Source organism: Numida meleagris, chromosome 1, assembly GCF_002078875.1.
Source record: "Numida meleagris isolate 19003 breed g44 Domestic line chromosome 1, NumMel1.0, whole genome shotgun sequence".
Classification (NCBI taxonomy): Eukaryota; Metazoa; Chordata; class Aves; order Galliformes; family Numididae; genus Numida; species Numida meleagris.
The window spans coordinates 60,873,771-60,895,501 of record NC_034409.1 but is presented as its reverse complement, the minus strand read 5'-3'; the positions used below and the strand labels follow the sequence as shown (position 1 = coordinate 60,895,501).

At 44.6% G+C, this 21,731-nt stretch overlaps 1 protein-coding gene across 5 annotated transcripts in view; it reads right to left on the bottom strand.

The window, feature by feature from the left end:
- Window positions 1–21,731, bottom strand: part of IQSEC3 (IQ motif and Sec7 domain 3) — a 100,630-nt gene that overhangs the window by 24,009 nt on the left and 54,890 nt on the right. For 4 of the 5 annotated variants that reach the window (XM_021389386.1, XM_021389372.1, XM_021389371.1 and 1 more), the window contains exons 1-3: window positions 12,692–12,803; window positions 5,207–6,300; window positions 314–475 (exon numbers count right to left, since the gene is read on the bottom strand). In XM_021389386.1, the coding sequence (XP_021245061.1) occupies window positions 314–475; window positions 5,207–6,294 (1,250 nt within the window). In that variant the 5' untranslated portion in view covers window positions 6,295–6,300; window positions 12,692–12,803. Of the gene's footprint in view, window positions 1–313; window positions 476–5,206; window positions 6,301–12,691; window positions 12,981–21,731 lie in introns of those variants that run through there. The other variant, XM_021389394.1, reaches the window with a different exon arrangement.

The following is a 21,731-nucleotide window of genomic DNA, read 5'->3' as shown; positions in this document are numbered from 1 at the left end:
TGTTTGGATGGGGTGAGACCTGAGTCACAGAGTTCTTCAGACACGAAATCTCTTGGCATCACTAATCTTACCCCCTATGGTGCTGAACTGCAGCTAGATGACGGCAGGCCCTTTGGGAAGGAGAAACTGAAGTGATACAGAAAGGCAAACACATTGCTGGGAAATGCATTGAGAGGCACCAGATTGGAGGTGGTGAAGTTGCCACAGAGATGGAGGGGCATGGTGGACAGGGCGCTTGCTGGTGCAGTCGAGGGCAGGGTGGGCTGGTAACTCTGTCACAGGGCAGGAAGGAGAGAGAGGTTTCCATACTTACTCCAGGACATCCCTGTTGAACTGTTTCTTGCTGTTGCCCAGGAACTCCCCAATCATCTGGCGGCTGAGGCCCTTCCTCTGGAGCAGGAAGTGTGCCACCCCAATAGGAGTGTCCGGGATGAAGCCCCGGGAGATCAGGAACTGGATCCCTTTGTCTGGGTTTCTGAAAAGGAAGGACAAAAATATGGTGAGTTGGCATGATCTCTCTGGGACATCAATACTTCTGGCTCATCATCACCTGCTGCACCAGAAATGCAGCCTTCAGTATGTGCATGGGCTCCTACGATTTCTTGTATGTGACAGGGATGGGACTGGTGCAGGCAGGGAACAGACTTGGGAGAGTCCTCCCCAGTTGCTGCTGAGGGCAAACAGATGTCATGGGACTCACTGTGTCACCTGCAGCACCTGCTGCCACCTGGAGGAGATTGTAAGTGCCACTTGCCACAAAGGATCTTGCTGCTCACCAGTGGCTCTCTTCTGCCATCCCTCTGCTCCAGGATCAAAATCTGTTGCATCGTACATACCCCAGCTTAGCTTGTTGAGGGTGCCTAAATATGACCCTTTGCTATCGTCTCGGGAAGCTGGGGTTACACCTTCTGTAGGACAGACAATTGCAAAGGGACTGTGAAGAGACTTAGGTGGCACTGCTTCCATGGGCTGTGGGCAAATGAGGCTCAAGACACAGAGGGGGCTAACCAAAGATGGGGCACTTTTTTCTTTTAAAATAAAATTCATTCTCTTTTTCATGCATTTTTACTGCTTGGTATTGAGTGACATTTCTGCCTTCCTCACTTGAGTCTGGTGCTGGCTGCCTGAATAGAAATCCCATTCTCATATTTGCATTATCCCTTCCTCCACTTCCCCCACTCATAGCTGTGTTGTTCTTCCCTTTTCTATTGATTTACCCCCTCAGGCAGAAATCTGCAAGTGTGGGTGGATGAGAGCATGCACCTGGAGAATGCCTTGTCAGAGCTGGGAGAGAGCTGTATGCAGCATTAAGACAGAGCACAGAGGGTTATTCTCCCCCTCTGACTGTGAGCCCCCTCTGAGATCAGGCTGGGTGTGAGAGAGCCCAGCTGCCTGTCTGTGGGAGTGCTTTTCTGCACAGTGGTGTGCCAGCGTCTGTGCACACATCTCAAGGGGGACTGTGTGTATCTACAAGTACATGTGCTCATGCATGTGCATATCCCCTGTACATGCTGATTTCTCCTGCATCATACATTTTCCTAGGAGACCATTGTGTCCACACATTTTGCCTTTCTCCTTATGTCTCCTACAAGCACACAAGCTTCTATGCATCCTGGCAGCAGCTCTGAGTCTATGGGAGTGCCCGTGCCACAATACACACTGGAATGAGTGCTTACGTGTGCATCATGTAGGAGATTTTCTTCCTGTACCTCAGATTGTGCTACTGAAAGGCCTCAGTCATGATGCACTCTTGCTGATGGGAATTAGTGCAATGTAGAGGATTTCTGCATTCCTTTCATTCTCTGAGCTGGTGAATGGGGAGAGGTAGCATCCTTATGAGGGGGAGGAAAGGAAAACATACTTCCACCATTAACCCAAATTCAGGGATCTTTGTCAAGGCTCAAGGCCCAGCTTTGCTCAGGCAGTTTTCTGGAGTGAGAAAAGGATAGGATGAGATCTCTGAGCACATGAATGCATGATATGCACAGGCACAGAGTGTGACATTATCAGGTGGTGAAGGATGTGGGTGAGCAACATATGTCTAGCTACAAGGGGATCAGCATTCAGGAGAATGGCCTGCTCACTACAGAGGCCTCATGGTTATACTAAAAGAAGTTGGGTTTAAGATATTTCTGCTTACTCTGTCATGTCACATAGAGAACATCGTTGGCAGAGTGGCATCGTCAGAAGAGTGGCTGGGAGAACAAGTCAATCCATTAAATTTATGAATAGGAGAGATTCAAAATCTGACACTGAAAACCAAGGCCTTATTCAAGGAAAAGCAACAGAATCCCTTCTATATTATCATAGAGATCTCCAGGTTCACCTTTGAAGAGCACAGGCTAAGTTCTCAGCTAAGTGCAAGGGTAATATGGTCGTGGATGAAGTCAAGATAAGCAATGGAGATTCAGAAAATGGACCTCCATGTGCATATTTTAGTCTTTGGGCCAATGTAATGTTCAAGGCAAGAAGATGACCTCAGTCACTGTTTTGACTCCAAAGACACTGGACTGACACTGAATTAGTTCCAGAGGAGATGGGAGCTGGATGTGGCCATGAAAATGCAGCTCAAATACTGACTGGCATAGACATGTAGATTTCAGAAGGGATGAAACACACAAAGCAAGAGGATGTACAATAAAATAGTCCAGCTCTTGCAGCCCTCCTGCACTGCATAGACTATGACTCAAATATACATGAACACAACTGTTCTTTCACCAACAGCAGCCTTACATCAGCTTTTCCCTGGATTCAAGTTGTTCCCCACAAAATCCTGATTATGATACAGCATCTCTGCCACTGAACACCTGCTTATGTATCCCATATACTGCAGCACATGGCTTTTGCCAGATGTGCAGCAAGCAGCTCCATTTCTTTCTGTCCTGAGCTTGGTCCTTGCTATTTTCCTCAATATTTCAGGGGTGTTAAGCATGGCCAGCAAATGCTGTGGGATTCCTCACGTCCTGCTGGCTTTCCCTCTGCCCACGCAGCCAGCTGCCCACACACACTGAGTTATTACAGAAGTGCTGCATAATGAAGCACTCTCCGTTCCAGGGATTCCACCCCCTCACTGTGGAGGGGAGAAGAAAAAAGTGCCATAGCAGCGCAGGATCAGTCTGTTCCCTGGGGCCTTCTCCAAGCCAGAGCACTGCTTACAGAAAAGCAGTGCAAGGCCAGACAGACTATGGCAGATGGTGCTATCAATTGGAGGCTTTCAGCTCTTGGTCCAGCGGAGCAGCCAGCAAAAAATATGTGCATGCACATACTCACAGACTCAGCTCCATGCACTATAGGTCAGTGATCACATCACATGCCCTGCAATGAAACCATCTCCTTGGGAGGGAGACCAACAATCGAAAAATTGCAGTAAGCTGAATGCACATAAACCCCCTTGCCACCCCTTGGATTGTGGTGCACTACGGTGTCACAAGAGGAGCTATTTGTCCCTTAGTTCCTGCTCAGAGAATTTTAAAAAAGAGCCTTGCTCGCCAGAGCGAGCAAGTCCATTCCCTTTCTCCCTACCCTCCAATGTTTTGTCAAGAAAATTGAGCCTCACAGGTTACTGGCACATTGTTTCAGCAACTAATTTCGAGGCAGCAGGGGAGGACTGGCCAGGAAGCTGTGTTTCAAAGCACCACAGTGTTACTCAGTTTTCAATCCCAGGGAGACCTGCAAGATGCAGGAAAGTCAGGTCACTAAATGAAGAACGGCAAGGCTGCCCCAGAAGACCTAGTGTTGTTAATCTGTCACATGAATGTGTGCCAAGCAGACTGGGGGAGGCAGACAGGCTGGGAAAAAACACTTTCACTCCTGCTTTATGATCACATCAGTACTTGTGTCAACTCTGCATGAACCAAAGGAAAACACATTGGGTGTAGGAACTCCTGCCAAACATGACTGAAAATACTGACACACTTGGTTTGCAGAGTTGTGAACCCCGTGTCCACCTCCAGAAGGACACCTATCCCAACACAAGCACCACAACATCTTTGTGGAGCTGGAACTATCTCTATCATAATCAACCCCCATCTGTTCCTGGTGCCTACCTTCCCTTATTCCAGCCTGCTTGCCTTCATTGGGCAAACGTGTGCTGCCAGAGCCTGACTTAGATATATATATGTGAACCCACCTGTTCACAGCCCAGTCTCAGAGTTAGTAAAATGTTCGCCTCAACATCCTCTTTGGTTCTCTATGAGTCCCAGGTCTGTCTGCTCTTATATAATTTCAGTTCTGGATGTGCTCTGCGGCCAGCACTAAAAATCTTTCAACCACATTCCTGCCTTCTGGGGTCTACAGTCTCTGTACTACACATATTTAAATCTTGTGTGTCGCTCCTTCTCTGTGCAAAACTTCTGTCCATAGCTGCATAAACTTCAGTCCTTGCTCTGACCAAAAGGCCCACGCTAATGTGTGGCTAAACATTCTGCTTGTGTGAGTGCATTATGTTCCCAGCACCTTCATCTGGGGACTCAAATGGAAACCAAGACAGCATGAGATAAAATCACAGTATTTCTCATAGATTGTTTTGATGAGAAATGTCTCACTGAAATACAACAAGCAAATCTAAATCTCCTTATTAGAGCTCAGCTGCTTTCTGCCAATCTAAAATAGACTGCATCTGACCCCTTGAGTTCACCTCCTCTGAATACACTCTCTGAGCCACTCTGCTTTACTTTCACATCTAAGGCCTTTTCATAGGATATCAAACTCAGATGTGTGAGAGACTGGGATGACTAAACTTGTTTTATTAAGATGAAAAAAATCTACCCCAAAAAACAGAAGGAGAACAACAGCCAGAGCACTCATACCAGGTTCGCTAAGCTCAGCTCTTCTTTTCTCTCTTTCTCATTGGAAATGCTCCAAGTTAAGTATCTGAGACTGTTTTTACATCATTACAGTATTTTATGCTTCTGCCTTCTCAACAGAATGTGGCATGATCTCAAATGGACTGAAATTGGGATTGAAGGTTCAGAATTCAGGACGGCATTATTCCTCTATTGGGCAGAAGATCAGAACAGCACTTGGGAACATTTAGGGAAAAAGCCATTGGGCAAACAATCTGTGGTCTAAATCGGACACTGACAGGGTCATACCCTTGAATATGAAGAACTTCCCTACAGATAGATCTAGACCAAGAGCTTGTCTTCACCTATTCTTGTGAAGTATAAAGCAGTCTCGGAAACACAAAAGATGAAGAGTCACTTACATATTAAAGAGATTCAGACCAATACGGTAGAGGCGTTTCCTCATGGTGTCTGTGGAAAGTGTGGGGGACTTGCAGCTAGCTGGATTCTCACAATGGTACCGTGGGAGGCTGAGGATCATGGCTTGCAGTGCTTCTTTTGAGGACACCTCAGAAGCTGACTTTGCTGAAGTGGAGGTGCTGCTGCTGCTCAGCTGCTCTGAGTTGTCTGCATTCTCAGATTCAGAGCCTTTGCTTTGCCCCGTCTCATTGTTAGCATCAAGCTGGAGCTTCTGCACTGCCATCTGCCCAGGCTCCTCGCTGCTGTCCCCCATGCCATTACTGCTAATGTTCACTTCAGTGAAAGTGTGGCTGTTCTGGAGAGCTTCTGACTCAGGTAAGCTCTCCGGGGCAGCTGGCTGTTCACTGTCTTCTCCTTCCCCTTCTCCTGGGCTTTCTTCAGACTTGGAGGCTTGAGAGAGCCCAGCCTGGGCATTGCTGCTCAGGCAGTTTGCCATGGACACCGAGGTAGACGATGAGACGGAGATATTCTTATTGTCAATCTGGACCGTGACATCTCGAAAAGCCATCATGAGAGTGCTGCTGCTCTTAGGTAGGGTATCTGGCAGAAGCCCTTCCTCCTTCTCCTTGTCCTGCAGCTCAGCTTCTAAGTCTTGGTTTGGTTGCATTGAACTGGCACTGAAGGTCTCTCTTATCTGGTATGAGCCCCCATCCTGCAGTGAGCACATGGTCTTCAAGCTCCAGGTGCTCAGAGCATCATCAATAGACTTGGCCAGGGACTGAACTTGTTCCGTGAAGGAGTCTTCCAGCTCAGTCAGTGCTCCACTGATTGTGGCTGGCAAAGATGGGGACCTCACTAACGGGATGCCCACAAAGTTGTACCCCTCTACTAGGGCTTTCTCAGCAGAGAAGCTCTCAGAGTTCTGGACCCGAACTTTCCTCAGAGAGATGCGGCGTGGCATGCGGCTCTCCAGCAGTGAGTTGCGGATCTTCTCAAAGTTCTTGCTGAGCTGATATTGTCGGAAAGCAGTTTGGATGGTGCACGCTGCCCTGCGAGATACCAGGTGACCTCCGTATTTGTGCTCTAGCATTTCAATCTGAAAGACATACAAACAAGAGGTAATTTTTTCTTAATTGACTTCTGATGGTTTTACATGACCCCACTTTCTACACTGATTAGTCTATAATGACTGTCAGAAGTACTTTTAATGTGGAATTAACCTTTTCCTGCATTGTTGTGCCCTTGATACCAACGGCAGGCCTTCCTTTAAGAATGGCTGGTTGAAGCATCAGCACTGTGAGCTTCTTTGCAGATGTATCATGATCATGCCTCCTCCTACAGTGCCACCCATACAAGCTGGAACCTGGAGGCACTCCTCCTTTGCATTCCCACTTCCAACAGCATAACCAAATGGACAGTTCCAGAAATGTGTCTTCTTGCTCATCAGTGCTTTGATAGTATTATATAATGGCTAACCTTGGAAGAGACCTTAAAGATCACCTAGTTTCAACCCCCTGTCATGGGCAGGGTTGCCACCCAGCAGATCAGGCTGCCCAGGGCCCCACCCAGCCTGGCCTTGAGCACCTCCAGGGATGAGGCATCCACAGCTTGGTCTCCCTCCTGATAATAAGCTCCCTTTCAGTACTGGAAGCCTGCAATGAAGTCTCCCCAGAGCCTTCTCCAGGGTGAACAAGAAAGAAGAAAGGCTCCCTCAGCCTTTCATGATGGGAGAGGTACTCCAGCCCTATGATCATCTTTGTGGTCTTCCTCTGGACCTGCTCCAGCAGTGCCATATCCTTCTTGTGCTGGGAGCTCTAGGCCTGGATGCAGTACAAAGAACATTGCTTTGGCAATGTCAAGGATTTTCCCTTTGCTCAGAGTGCTTCTACACTCCTCCCATCCTTATTCACCTTATGAAATACTCCCAGGAGCAAGAAGAAACCATTCAGAAAAACGAAAGAAAAGTTGACTTCTAAGTGCATAAAATGCTGGCTTGGTCATAGGAGCGAACAGGAAGTACCAGTTTCCATAGAAATCAGTAGAGGTTGGGTTTGTTCTGTTTCTTTTAGACAGCTCTCTGAATCCCAAAGTGTCTTCCTTTCTGGTCTCTGAGTTTTTCAGGCATTAACCAGAAGTAAAGAGAAAACAACTCAAGAAGAGAAAGACTATCAGGTTTGAAAAGTAAGAAATTTTGACTTTAAACATTGAAACATGACATGGAGAACAAGTAGCAGCAGGATTTGCTCCTTCTTGAACTGGTATTAACACACACACATGTGAATACATATACATATACACACAGCTAAGTGGCATCCCAGCAGGCTCCAAAAAAGCAAGTGCGTATGGTCTTTTCCATAGTCTAGTATTTATACTTCCTAGTACTGCCCTCCCTCTTGTTCTGCTACTGGGCCTTCACTAACATGCTACAGGAGAACATTTGCTTTCTTGGTTCCAGGGAGTGACTGAGAGCTGACAAGTGGGGTAGTGTGAAGATGATGGTGAATGATGGGACTGGAGAAAAAAGGATGAATTCAAATTATCTTCATTGAATGATTAACTGAACTCTACATTGTCTACACTTCACAGTGCAGAACACAGGTGTAGACTGTAGTATATAAGTGTGTGTGCACATGTGGAAAAGCCCACCAAAGATGAAGTGCAGGACTGGGAGCACTGCTAAATTCAGCCCTGAATTAACAGGATTCACTACATCATTCATGTAGTGAGTATCCTTATGCCCAGATATACACTGCTGCCCCTCAAGCTATGCCTTGCTGGCCCAGTATTCACAGAGTGAAGGACTGAGCTGCCAGAATACCTAAGGTTAAGTGCAAACTACTTTTGTAGTCAAAGGCGAAGTGAGATATGAGCTCCAGCTCCCAGAGACATGTCATGTAAACTGCTTCCTTCTTCTTTTCCGTTTTTTTAAAACACTATGTAAGTTGCAGATAAAACCATCAGTGAGTGAACAGGATACAAGTGAAGGTCTGGAAGGATAGCTGTGAGAAGTGCAAATCAACCCAGGCATCTTTCCAGTATTAACTCCCCTGGATGCAAGGGATGATTATAAGACTTTGGGAGACGACAGGAAGAGACAAACAATGTAAGCTCAGTCATTCTGCTCCTGCACTGGTATTCTGGCTGCTGGAGTATGAATTAAAGGCCTTGCCTGCCCATTGCCACCCCATCACTCCAGGCAGCAATAAGTCTAGGGATCCTGCTGCACTAGATGAGAGGCTGCCATTTCTTGGAGAGAGCAGAGAGACATCTTTTCATATTCTCCTCCATGAAAATGAAGAAGGGCTCCTTTGCCTTGTGCTTCTGTTTTTGCTTGCTTTGCTGCTGAATCCACATCTGTCCAAAGCAAGCATCAAAGCCCAGCACTGGCAAATTCTAGCAATTTACTTAGCAATAGGGTCAGTAGAGGCAGCTGGCTCAGAGCTCTGCTTATCCCTAATTTAAAAAAATATTGGCCTATTATTTGCCTGCTGCCCTCCCAGAACAGATCTATAGAGCTGGTGCTAAAAATCAAAAACACAAAGATCATGGATTCAGGTTCATTTACTACAAGACGTATCAGTAAGTTTTTTGGATAAACACGGTCTCCATTTATCCCTAGAGTTCGTTTAATGTGGCAAGAAAGGAATATAGGGACACGAAGATATTCTTGGTCGTCAGTAGAAGGTTTTGCTAGGTTCTCTGACCTTGTTTCCTAACTGACCATCTTAAATCCCACCATCAATCCAGCACTCCTGCCACATCTCTTCAAAGCTGGTATCTCTGGAATTCGAGTTGAGTTACTTATCACTTGGTTCTTTGTCTCCAGGAGGAAGCCTCATGTAGATAAATGCAAATTAAACCCATAACCTGAACAGACCCAATACAGACAGCTACTGCTGAGAACTGATTGTAAGCACTTCATATAACCATCTGGTTAATCAAAATGTAGAGCTAACTGTGTTGAGAGGGAAAGAGGAACAAATGGGAGAGACAGGCACAGCTATCTGAGAAACAGAATAGTAAGATACAAAATAAAACAGAAGCAAGAGCCTTATAATTACCTGAGGTTTCCAAGGAGGTGACAGTCATTCAGAAAATGTGAAATTCATATGCTCTGGTCTTATTAGAGGCTAGGACAAGATGTCACTGCTGATATGAAGTAAAAGGCCAATTTCTCTCATGCAAGGACAGTTCCCAAAAAGACAGACTTTAATAACTATTGAGAGGAGAGATCCTTCTAAAAATCTGAAGGAACGATGCAAACTGTCAGTACCTTGACAAAACAATCATGAGATTTTTCCAGTCCATTATCTCAGCCCTCTCAAAGGACTAAGGCATTACAGAGCAGAACAACATGTAAAGTGAGAGAAGACCCAACATACTCTGTTCTGCAGTTCGTACCAGGAGCACAAGGGCAGGTTCTGCAAGTGGTTATACAGTCCTCACCTGCAAGGGGCATCTTAGAGTGTTCTGCAGCTGTCATAACAAGGGCCCAGAGATGCGAGATGAATAAGCGTGTCTAAAGGATGTTTGAGATGGCAGGCAAAGCCAGAAGCAGCATGCCCATAAAGCAGTGCCCTCCTCACTGGAGTGGGTCTTGGTCTCTCGCCCTTTGATCTAACCCAGCATTTATGGTTTCCTGATGTCTGAGACATTCACATATGCCACCAGGTCAAGCCAATTGACACTCCAGAGGAATTAAGGATTTCACACAGCTCTTGGTCTGTTTTCTTCCTCTCAAAACGAAGAAAGGACATCCATTAGCACACCGCAGCAGTCACAGGTAATGGAGATGTATGTCTGGCTCGCTGAAGGAACTTTCTTTGCCCATTTGAGAAGCCAGCCATGATTGGCCTCCTCTCACTCCTAATAAACCCTATGAGTCACAAGTAATTGCCTACTTAAAGATATTCTTCTCTGGGGAATTATCTGACAGAGCTAAAAGAAGGGAAAAGCAGGAGAGGGGTTAGGGGGGTTTCGAAGAATAATTAATACATTTCTGGGCCTCAACATGAAAACTCAGTTTGAGCAATTCAGGCCTTGTGGCTAAAGTGTCAGGCCTGGATATGGCAAAAGAGTTGAGGTATACACCACATGCTTTTGTTGCCCAGAGACATAAACGTGTAAGTCTGCCAGGATACTCTTGGTTATCACTAGTTTTCCAACCAGGTAGCCACTGAGCATGGCTACATGCCACCATGTTAGCAAGAAGAGAATCAGTCTTAGCGACAGAATCTGAGTAGCTCGAGTAACTGTATGCATTGTTAACAACAATAGGGATACAGAACATACATGTTCTCTATCATCCATTCTTAACATCTCTCCCTCCCACCAAACTCTCACAACGAAATGACATTGCTACAAAGGCCATGTGTCAATGGGATGTTTTCCTTCATACATAAGACGTCTGCCAGACCTTCTGCACAGAAAGCTGCTCTCTGTGATCTTCATTTTCCCTACAGCCCTACAGAGCATAAATTAAGGGGAACTTATCAACTCTCTGGCAAAATGCCGGGGAGCAATGGCTGGTAGACGAACTGTACCTCCAAGCCATACAGAGGAGGCTTTATGCTGCCCTCCTTCTTCAGCAATACTCACTCCTCTCCCCAAAGCAAAATGTGATTTCAACTGCACTGTGAGACTAAAAACGCCTTCTTCCACCTGTTTGTAATACATTAGTAGTACTTACACTAAGAAAATTTGTGCTATCACTAGGGAACTACTGGGACAGTACTGTGACAGGTACTGTCATCCTTGTTCCCATCCAAGAGAACTACTCAACAAGTAGGTTGATAAGAAACCTATGAAACCACTTACTACAGAGTGTAAGACTGTATGTAAGTTTCCTCTCTCTGGAAATCTCCACTTCCAGAGCAGGAAGTAGTTCACTGAAGACATCCATCAGGCCTGGAGAAGCATATTTTAATCCCCCTCTGCTGTGGGAAAAATGGTTCTACCTATGAGATAGGCAAGGTTCCTGCAAGGTCAGTACTGCAAGGCACCAGAATTTAATGAACAAGCAGCTAACATGTTTCTCTGTCTCACATGCATCCAGGGCAGGTCTGGCCTCTGCTGCAACAACAGTGATGGGACAAAATGACCTTAAAGCTAAAATAACACAGGACATACACTCCCAGAACAAAAGCAGAGCAACTCTAGGATGTAGAGGAGACTAAGCCCATATATAGCAGCCAAGATCTGGCCCACCCTGAGGATATGTCACATCAGTTTGTAAAGCCAGTTAATTAGTCTCTCTTGTTTCTTTTCCTGGTGTGAAGCAAGAATTCTGGATATACCGTATTTGAGAACTGCAAAGAAAAAGAGTCAAGGCTTCTTTTCTGCTCAGGAATTTAGTGGGCCATTGATCTGAAATGTCTGTTTGGGACAGCAGCAATGCCTTGAGGGAAGTGGCAGAGCAATGTCACAGAAACAGCAGTTTCTTCTATGGGAACCTCATTAGCTGAGAACCTTCATCTGCAATAGCATAGCTCCCACTGAATTCTCCCATTGAATGTAATATGGACAGTATCACCCGCTCTTGTTTGTCCTGTCCATCTCCCATCCTGCATGGTCTGTATATTAGACAGCCTCTGGTTGAGCTGCCAATCCAGGGAAAAAGTCAGAAACAATTCTTTAGGTTTTGCTTTGCACAACAGCTCTCCTGGGCTGTAAACTGCAGAGACACAGGGTGGTGAGGGCACATTCCACCTCGTTGCCTTTGAGTGAAGAGGCCAGCTGCTATTAGCCCCTGTCCCACTACCACTGCTTGAGAGCCCCATTGGGAAATGCAAATAAAGACGGGTAGACTGTGCTCTGGAGCTAGTCTGTAGCCCCAGGCACAGGAGGAAAGGCTTGAAACTTCCAGAACTGATTCACTGTCTCAACCTGGTAAACCTGCCTGCCTCTTCAGCATCCACCACAGTACCGAAGGCAGTGGTGGCAGCAATATGCTAACGCAGTGGTAGACACTGTGCAGGACACCTCCTGAATAAACCTCACCTGCCCTATGAGCTCATGCTTTGAAGAGACTAACATGAAAGTGCACATGGGGCCTGCCCAGGTTGATCCAAGAGCGCAAGATGGCTCTTGGAGACCTCTCCCATGAGGGAGGCTTTTTGTGACAATAATTTGCTGAGAGGTCTACAGGGACTGTGTGCTTTTGTGCAGGCAGCGTCTCTGGATGCCGCAGTCCTTGGCTGCCTACACTCCATCTCTAAACCTACAGTCGCACCTGAGTGCCATTTTAGAACGCAGGCAACGAGGAGTAGAGCAGGCTTGGGTGAAAGGCTATTGCAGTCAGAAGTGGGGAAGTTACTTCCTCCATCAGCCCCATGCAGCCAAAGGGCCAGGCCTGCTCAGGCTGGGTGAAAGCTCTAAGCGAACAGAAGGCTAAAATACTTGCAGAAACATGGGCACACCACAGTGGGAACCGCAGCCCCTCCCACCCCATCCCCTTCTCCCACAGCCTGAGGAGGAAGCCTCTGTACCTGTTTATTCTTTAGGTCAAGGGAGAGCTCATAATCGGAGGCAGCTGCATGGGAACACGAGGCCGTCCCTTTGCTGCGCTGCACTCTCACTGGGGAGCCCGTGTGGTGGAGGCTCGCCTTCTGCACCAGAGGGGAACACCCCGCTGCCTGCTCTTCTTGGAGCTCCGCATGCTGGGCTTTTAGCGTCTGGGTGTCGGACCTGCCTTCCTGGCCACTCTGTCTGCCGGCCTCCTTCGGATCCTCCGTTTCACACCCGGCTTTCTTGCTTGTGGAACCGCTGGGATCATCACTGTGAACAAAACGCAACGTTTCTCTTTTTTATTTGTTTTTTTTTTTAATTATTATCATTATTATTATTTGTATTGTTTGTGATTATGTTTATTGTTGTTCGCTACATTCTTCCACTGATCTGCGTTTTAAATGTTGAGGCAGCCTGGGCTGTAAGGGCTGTCTCTGGGGATGGAGCATCCCACAGTTCCACCTGTTTTGGAGCCTGGCTTCCAAGGATCCAGATTTCCCCTGGACTTTCTATGGGCATGTGGGAAATGGTGCAAGGACAGCTGAATGCTGCAGACTTTCCAGAGAAACAGTGTAAGAAAGAGTATGGAGTGCTGAGAGTATAAAGATACAACGGAGCCAGCCAGCCAGCCCTGAAGTCCTGGCTCTTTAAAGCAACTCTACAACACAGCCACAGCAGGCTTCACAACTTCCATAAAATAAGTCCTTTCTTTCTGACCCACAGGACAGTGCTGTGCCACTGAGGGCTTGAAAAGAAAGCAAAACACTCTTTTCTCCTGTCAGTCACAGCAGTAATTGTATGAAACCAGGGCTCGACAACTGTGCACTCTAAGAGAGTTGATGTGTTGCACTGAATGGGGTAGGATTCGCATATATCCAATCCACTGAAGTGCTGAGGAAGTCTGTTGTTAACCTCTCTTGCCAAATGTTTTCTGAAACTGTCCAATTTCAAACAAGACTTTGAGGGGCTGCTTGAACTATGGGAGTGGTTGTTGCTACATCCTTCCAGTGGCTACAGATGAATAATTTATGATTTCCCAGAGAGGCCAGGCCAGTCCGCATGGACTCAGCTTTGCTGCACAGTGTACACCAGATACAGATCCACTCCTTTCCAAGGGATGAGTATTTAGTTGATGGCAGCATTGAGTTGGAAATAACTACTGCAGAACCAATACATTTAATTCAGTTGAAGTCAAAGTTGTGTACTGTCTCCCATATCTAAACACTATTACATTCTTTAATTCACTTCTGAACGATATTTCTTTCTCTGGATTTGCTCCATATATGATCAATTCTGCTGTCATCTAGATATCAAATTATTTTATGATTGGCATTGATGTCAGAACAAAATCACGCAAATTAGTTGCAAAGACGATTTTCTGTAGTGCCCAAATTACTTACAAGCATTTTCAGACTCATTTTCAAAAGTGCTGAGTGCTCTTAAAAGCCCAGGCCTTCTAAGTAGACCTGGGCTCTTCACTTCCTAAGCACAGGATCACTTTTAAATACTTACTAGTACTTCAAAATGAAATTTGTTATCTCCAATAGCATTTTAACAATTAAATTTAGACATATTTCTATAGTTTCTAAATGGACTCTAAATTTGGTGAGTCAAGCACAATACCACAACTTCAGAGCTAAGAAAGTTGGGTTTAAAGGCAGAAAGCTTCTACTTTCATACACATGTACGTAGTCACCGATCAGACTTAAAAAGTAAATTTAAAGAAATTTGTCAAAGAACATTACAATGACATAGCTGTGCATTCATCAATCAGGAAACACCTTCATTAAAATGAGACATAAAACTATAAGTAAACTAAATTCCAGTTTTTAACGCTTTCTGTTTCAAGTCTCTCCACATTCCAGGAAACATTAACAGACTTTTCCTTTATGGCTTTCACTGTGACACTTTCATTGGAAGCCTCTGTTCTGTCCACTCGCCTTTTAACCAATAGTGTAGAAATGTTTTTATCCTCAGCTAAAGGGATGACCAGGTGAACGCAGATTTGATTGTGTTTTCTTTGTAGTGTGTGACAAAAAATTCGCAGCTATTTCAGTGGGAGCTGGACTGTGTCCTACAAAGCAATTTCAGCTAGAGTCACAAGCTCTGATTCAGTGAGCCACATATCCCAAATTGCTTTGCTGAGTCAAGGCCACAGTGCAGAGTGTGCTGTCTTTAGGGCAGGTCAAAGCCTGAGGCAGTGAGCTAAAGAGCTAGCTGAATTCTCTGGGAGCATGAATGGACTATAAATGCCAGCAAACATTCTGTGACATGATGATCCTCTAAACACTTACATATTTACTTAGCCATATTTTTCTGAGTGCCTCCGCTGACTACCATAAGATGGCTCATGGTAAAATGTGAAGTGTGTGCATAAGATTTTGCAGCATTCAAGCCCATTGTGGTGTGAAGTAGGATGTCACCTCTAGCATTATTGCTTTGTGAGGCTGTATGTCAGCTTTAGTGTACGCTACCCACTTGGTTTTCCATCGCACACAGTTCAGAATGTGAGTAGCATTCGTAGAAACAGGATATCCTGTACGCATAGCCGATACAGAAGGAAAAAACAGCAGGCTGTATAGAATCCCAGAATAATCTGGGCTGGAAGAGAAGTTGGGAAGTCTCTGCTCCACTTTCTGCTCAAAGGCAGATGCAGTCAGAAGCCCTCTTTACCCTCATCAGACTTTCTGGGTATTCTTCACAGCAGAGAAGGGCCCTAAGATTGCAACCACTGAGTGCATGGATTCAGATACAAGTGTGTGAGAAGCACCACCAACCTCCGTGTTCCCACTTACAGTACATAACTGAAGCCCCTAAAGACACTTCGCTAGGATAAGGGTATAAACTAACCACACGTACACATATAACCTTGTCTTCCTCTTCCATGCATGCTCTGAGTCTCGTGATACACTCATACAGAATGTATTACACTTATGCGTGGAATTTTCTGAGGGTCAAAACTCGGTCAAACCAAAATCAGATTCCACTGAAGCACTCAAAGGCATTTTTCAGCTAGATGTTTTTGTGCTAAATATAAACTTTTTAACCCCCTGCTGGGTTGGCTGTTGCACTGTTCAGAAAGCAATAGCAAATACTCATGCTGAAGTGGGAATAGTGTCTGCAAATTTTTTGTGGAAAAAAAAATGGCTGAACCATTTTTACTTAATGGGAAAAAGAGCTCCAAAATACCAGACAATTCTACATCACCTAGAGGCAAGAGACCAAACCTGGAACATTTCAGCCTGATCTGGGAAACTTCAGTTATACTATTACTTATAAGTAATAGTTTGTTTAGTCACGTGAATGTTAGCATTGTAGCCCTATGGTTCCTCTTACTGCCCTTTATTCCTCCTGAGTTTACTCTCATTTCATAAATGCCGTGGGAAGCCTATCCTCTGTTGTCCAGTAGCAGCAATAGATGAAGCTCCCGCACTGCTAAAGATCCAAACTAATACTGCAGTGAAATACAAGCTAAAACCTTAATGATCTTACCTTCTCCACTGTCCTGTGTGACACAGTTGATATGCATTGGTAGAGCAGTTTTGTTAATAAGAGAACGCTCATGGGCTATTATGATCATAGAAACAACAACAACAAACAACACAAAACAAGTGAGAAAAATAAAGTAGGGAAGGACAGACACTACAGTACGGTAGACCTCTGGAAAAAAATGCTATTAAGTAAATTACCAGGATATAGTCACTTTCCCTTGCCCAGTGAGCAATCAAACACTCTGGCTGTGTGAAGAAGGAGGGGAATGGTGCTATTGCACATTGTTTCTTGGACTAGAAAATTTTTCTAACCACTTGTAGTAATTAAAAGTTCCCCACAGTCTAAGGTGTGAATCCCAATGTCTTGGCCAAACTCCAACTATGTTAATTTAGTTCTGTATCTCACCATCACCCCTGCAGTTTCAACAGTAATCAGTGTTCTTTACTTGATGTTTTAAAGTATCAAATAGTGCTGTCTTTCACATTTTTTACAATTACTTTGCATGATAAATGAAACAATTTTCTGCTCATGATGCATTCAGGTAGGGAAGGTTTGTAATGCCTTTGAATTCTGTTTGATCTAAAGTGCTAAAATTAATGTAAGTCACTTGCAATCACATAAAAGAGGAAGACTAAAAAAACAGCTGTTCTGTTCTTCCTAGATGTTCCTGTATGACTTTTCTGACCCATAGCAACTAGCTTAGTCATTATTACAAATAGATTTCATTGACTGAAGAAATCCCTCCTCCTCTTGCACTGCAGCCTTGCCTACTCCTGCTGCAATCAGAAACCAGTTTTATTCACAAAGATGGCAACTATGGACAATCCAATTCAGGTCTTAAGTGAAATGAAGTAGCTAGTCTAGCATAAAGCATATATCAAAACATGGGTATCGAGGTTCTGGACTGAATCTTAGTGCTTGTTTCAAGAAAGCAGGATGGTGAAAAAGCTCCGAAACAGTTCACCTGGGTACCCATACATATTTTTATCAATGTCTAGAACATGTAAATGAGATTTCTGGGATTTAGCTTCTATGTACAGATTTCTAAGGAAGGTTTTTCACAAGAAATACACTGTGGGAAGGATGTAGAAAGAGAACAGATGTAAAATCAGTGATATCAACCCAAATCAGTGATAACAGACTATTAAGCCAGATACGTCCACCAGCCCATTCCTAGTGGTATCAGCTTCCCATGTCTGTATATAGCTGTTGTATCATCTTCTGACCTGGGAGAGATCTGACTGCTTTTCAGTTCTCAGAGACTGGGAGGGTACAAAGGTGCACTTCCTTGCGTTCTCCTCACCAGCTCCTTGCTGTAGGAAACATATATTTCCAGCTTGGTAAGGATCTGCACTTCAAACTGCAAGTTCTGGAGCTGAACCATGGTCGTTTACTGGGTCCTGACTGTCAAGTTTAAACATTCCCGTACTTTAGAAAGAAAATGCAACCCGTTGTCCCCATGTGTTTCAAGACAATTTTAAGCTAGACCCGCATGCAGGAATACAGAAGCTGGATGCTTCAAACGTTACATTCCATTTCCCTTGCTGACAAGTACAAGAATCAGTTCACAGTAATTTTCAGAGCTCTCAGAAAGATATTTACAGGGTAGCTGAGTGACTAAACGGGACTGTAGGGCCAGGAGCACTACGCTTCACAAGGACAGTAATGTTAGACCTGTAAGAAACTAAATCTGAGCTTTCTCACTGACTGCTCCATAGCTACACAGCTCGCATGTGGTCAAGGCACAAAAGGCATCTCTTTGCTCCTGAACTCCTACAACAAGAAAAAGCATTGCAGATATATAAGAGCATTAACAGAGTAACAAAAATAGCAATGGCTCTCCTGAACTTGAATAGACTCATAAGAAACCAGATACCCAAGAAGAGGATGCTCAGATGCCCTGTTGACAGCTACAGCAGTGATGAAAAAACATCCAGTTAATTGGATAGGAGGAAGCTATGGCTGTGAGGTGTTAGAAAAGTGGTCAGAGGCTGATCTCACTTTCTCTTTGTGTTTCTGTGTCACTCTAGGAGAAGATGACATTTCTGTTTCATATATATAACTTACTAAACACCTTCTTCATGGTATTCAAAGTTGTTGTACAGGACCGTACCCTTTAACTGAGGCACAGACTACACGGACTACTTGCAAAGGACCACAAAAATGTATGAATCCATTTCACAGATATTTTTATGATGATCAGTTGGTTATTGCATATATGCTGCTCTGAAGTGCTGCAAATGATTAGTATTATCATGACCGGAGAGCCATGTAAGACTTCAAAGTTTCAGAGATGTCAGAATAAAAACACTTAGATAGTACCATATGGAGAATTAGAAAGAGAGGTCACTAGCAAATGCCAAGAAAGTGGAGTCCAGACCTCAAGTCAGCAAAAATATATCCTCACTTTGTCTTAAGACATTTCAGCATCTCCCCTGTCCTCTTTCCTCTCCCTGCTCAGGAGAAAAAAAAAAAAAAAAAAAGAAAAAAAAAAAATTAACTGCTGAGTTAGCAGGGTCCAAAGTGCCTTTTCAGTTTATTTCGTTTCAGTGTTCCCTGAGGACACCCATAACATATGGTGAATGGGTTGATCAGAATTCAATGAAAAATGGCTGAGACAGGCTTGATAATATATTATGGGATCTTTTCAAGGTTCAGAGATTTCTGACATGCTGGGTGCCTGAGTGCAGAAGAATTGCTTCTGATTTGCTTTTAAGTCCAGGTTTTAGGGTGACTTGGAGGCAATGCTCTTTGGGAGCATGCTGAAAATGATGGAAGGCAGAAGTGTCTCCTGCCAGAGAGGCAGGGAACTTGGAACTTGATCTTGGCAAATCATCCACTGCCAGCCGAGCTGCAGCTTTCTCAGTCTCCCCCAAAAGAGGCCAAAATAGGTACAAGATTCTGATTTTGTCTACATTCACGTAACACCTTGCAAAGCAGTGGCACCAAGCCATTTTCTCACACTAGTTTTACCCAAGAGGAATTAATGATAATTAACCAAGCTCATTACCCATCCCAGGATATATTACTTCTTTCATGAAAAAGCTGGCACGCACACCTGTAAAATGGATTTGACAGTACAGTACGGTTAATATATTGGAAATGAATTAAATTCAACATCCTTTAGCACAGGCTGAAAAAGGCAAAGTATTTTTAACACTGCTTAAAGTAGTTTTAGTGAGATGTATATTAAGCAGATGGAAAATGTAATAATACTAACAAATGTCTCCAAATCCCACAGGGTCCAACATGCCAAAATAGGAGCTTCCATTTCAGATTCAATAATTAAACATGATACCCATGTACTGTGTAACTCTCACATTATTATGTTGTTTTGTCTGTTGCTGCAGAACAGCACTGTAGCAGCTAAACTTTCCTGATGCACTTCCTGTTGTGCAAAGATGGTTTTGCAGGTATCCCTCTGGGCTGGCTGCCTGTCTGAGGGCCAGGATCTCCATTTCAGCCACTTGAGGACTAGCATCTCTGTTTTTTCATGGAGAAAGACAGGCTCCTGCAGAGGATGACTTGGAACAGCAAAGGTTGCTCAAACTCAACTGAATGAGAAGCAGTGTGTATGTATGGTGCAAGACTGGCCATGCCTTTCACTTAGTTTTTTTCTTCTAGCACCTTTTTCTGTCTGGGTAACACCTCAAAATGACACTTGGTCCACTCCTACTCCTTTCCCAGTCATGCCTCGTATTCCAGCTGCCAGAAGACTCAGCCAGGGAAGCACAGCCCCTTTTTCTCAGCTGCCCTCCAGACCCTGGGCTGTGATTGCAGAGCTGTCTCTGCAGGTTGGACTGGGAGGAAGCCCTGCAGTCTGTCACTGCAGAGACGCCACTTGTCATTGCCTCAGGTAGGGCACCTGTGCTTATCACTGAGGTGTGAATAGAACCAAGTGGACAGTGAAGGCACAGAAGGCCCCTGTCCTGCATGGTTTAATTACTTTTACTTTAACCTCAGACCTCTCTTGCCTCTGCAATGTTTGGTAAACACGACCTTTTAGAGAAGGAAAAAACAGATGGCATCCTGCATTAGTGTAACTGCCCGCTCAGCACCCCGGGAAAGAGAAACTTGGCTTCTCAGCAGCAGTCTTTCTGCCACTTCAATTCAGATCTCTTGGCTCCTCATCCCTAAGGCAGGTTTAAACATCACTGAATTCGCTGACAAAAGCCTGCCGGTGCAATCATGCAGAAGATAGAATTTTACTGCTAAAATGAGATGAATTCAGGGCTGGGAGACAGCAGAACCTCTACAAGGGAAGGCAACCTTGCATATCCCCTCAGCCCATTGCTCTCCTATTTCAGCTACCTGAGATCTGGGTCAGGGACACAGCTCTTGGGATTTATACACCTATGCAAGGGCTTCTGTGGTCTTCTTTTTCCACCTGTTGTGGCAGATTGTGGGTTGGAATGAACCTCTGGGTTCTTTTCTAAGGGACTGGAGACATTAATTGTTGAAGGCAGTGAGGGAGCTGCTTCACAAGATGACCTTTGCATAACTCAGACACATTTTGTAACTGTTCTCAAATACATCAGCTATTTTTTCTCTTGTGGTCACTGCAGCCAAGTAATAGGCCACTGTTTGTGTGAGACCAAGGAGGAGGAAGCCCAGTCTTTGTCAACATAGAGAGTAACAGACTCAGATCACCATCCTCAATACAGGCAGTCAAAACACCATTCATTGGCTTTAGGAAAGCAGATCTGATCCAACGTGTTAACTGAACTTTCCCATTGTGTTCGGATCTAGGGTTTTGGGTTGTCCTATGAGTGAAGACCAAGACAGAAGCAGCATGGTTAGCATTCCTTCCTCCTTTCTTCCATCCAGTGGCTATCACCACAGTCTTCTGCAGTAGGCACAAAGTTCCACTTTTCCATGTTCTAACATACTTTCTCACTGCTGCTTCCTTCCCATGTTGGTCCACTCCATGTGATTTCTCTTTCTTGAGGCTTTATTCCCTTTTCTATCTTTTTGCATTCTTATTTCGAAAACCATATCTTAGCAACTTGCACATCTGGTCACACAAGCTCGTATTCCTCCAGGGCCACTTCAACTTTTCCTCCTTTTGAGGAATGAAAATGTTTCCCATCCCTGTACTTTGTACTCAGACATGAATCTTTTTGGACAAGGTCACTAAGATAAACGGGATTCTGTCTTGACACATCCAATCTTGTTGTGTTGTTGAGCAGAACCATGGCTGGTGTTGAATGGTATTACATCAGTGGACTGCACCTAAGCCAACGGAGGATCTACCTTTAAAAATATGATATATTTTTAAGATAACTCATAAATTGTTTATTAGACCCAGATGTGCTATAACAGCACAGCAGTAGTTTTCACAGAGAACTCTGCACCATCCATGTTTTTTGCATCTTGATCTACCACTCTCACATTAGTGTATTGTGAGAAATTACAGGCATCTGTTATATTCTGCAGTCACACTAGAAGAAATGTGCAGAAGAGTACCATAGTGTGTACATACAGAAACCTATCCCCACCTTACCCCTTTCCCCAAAAGTTGAGATCATA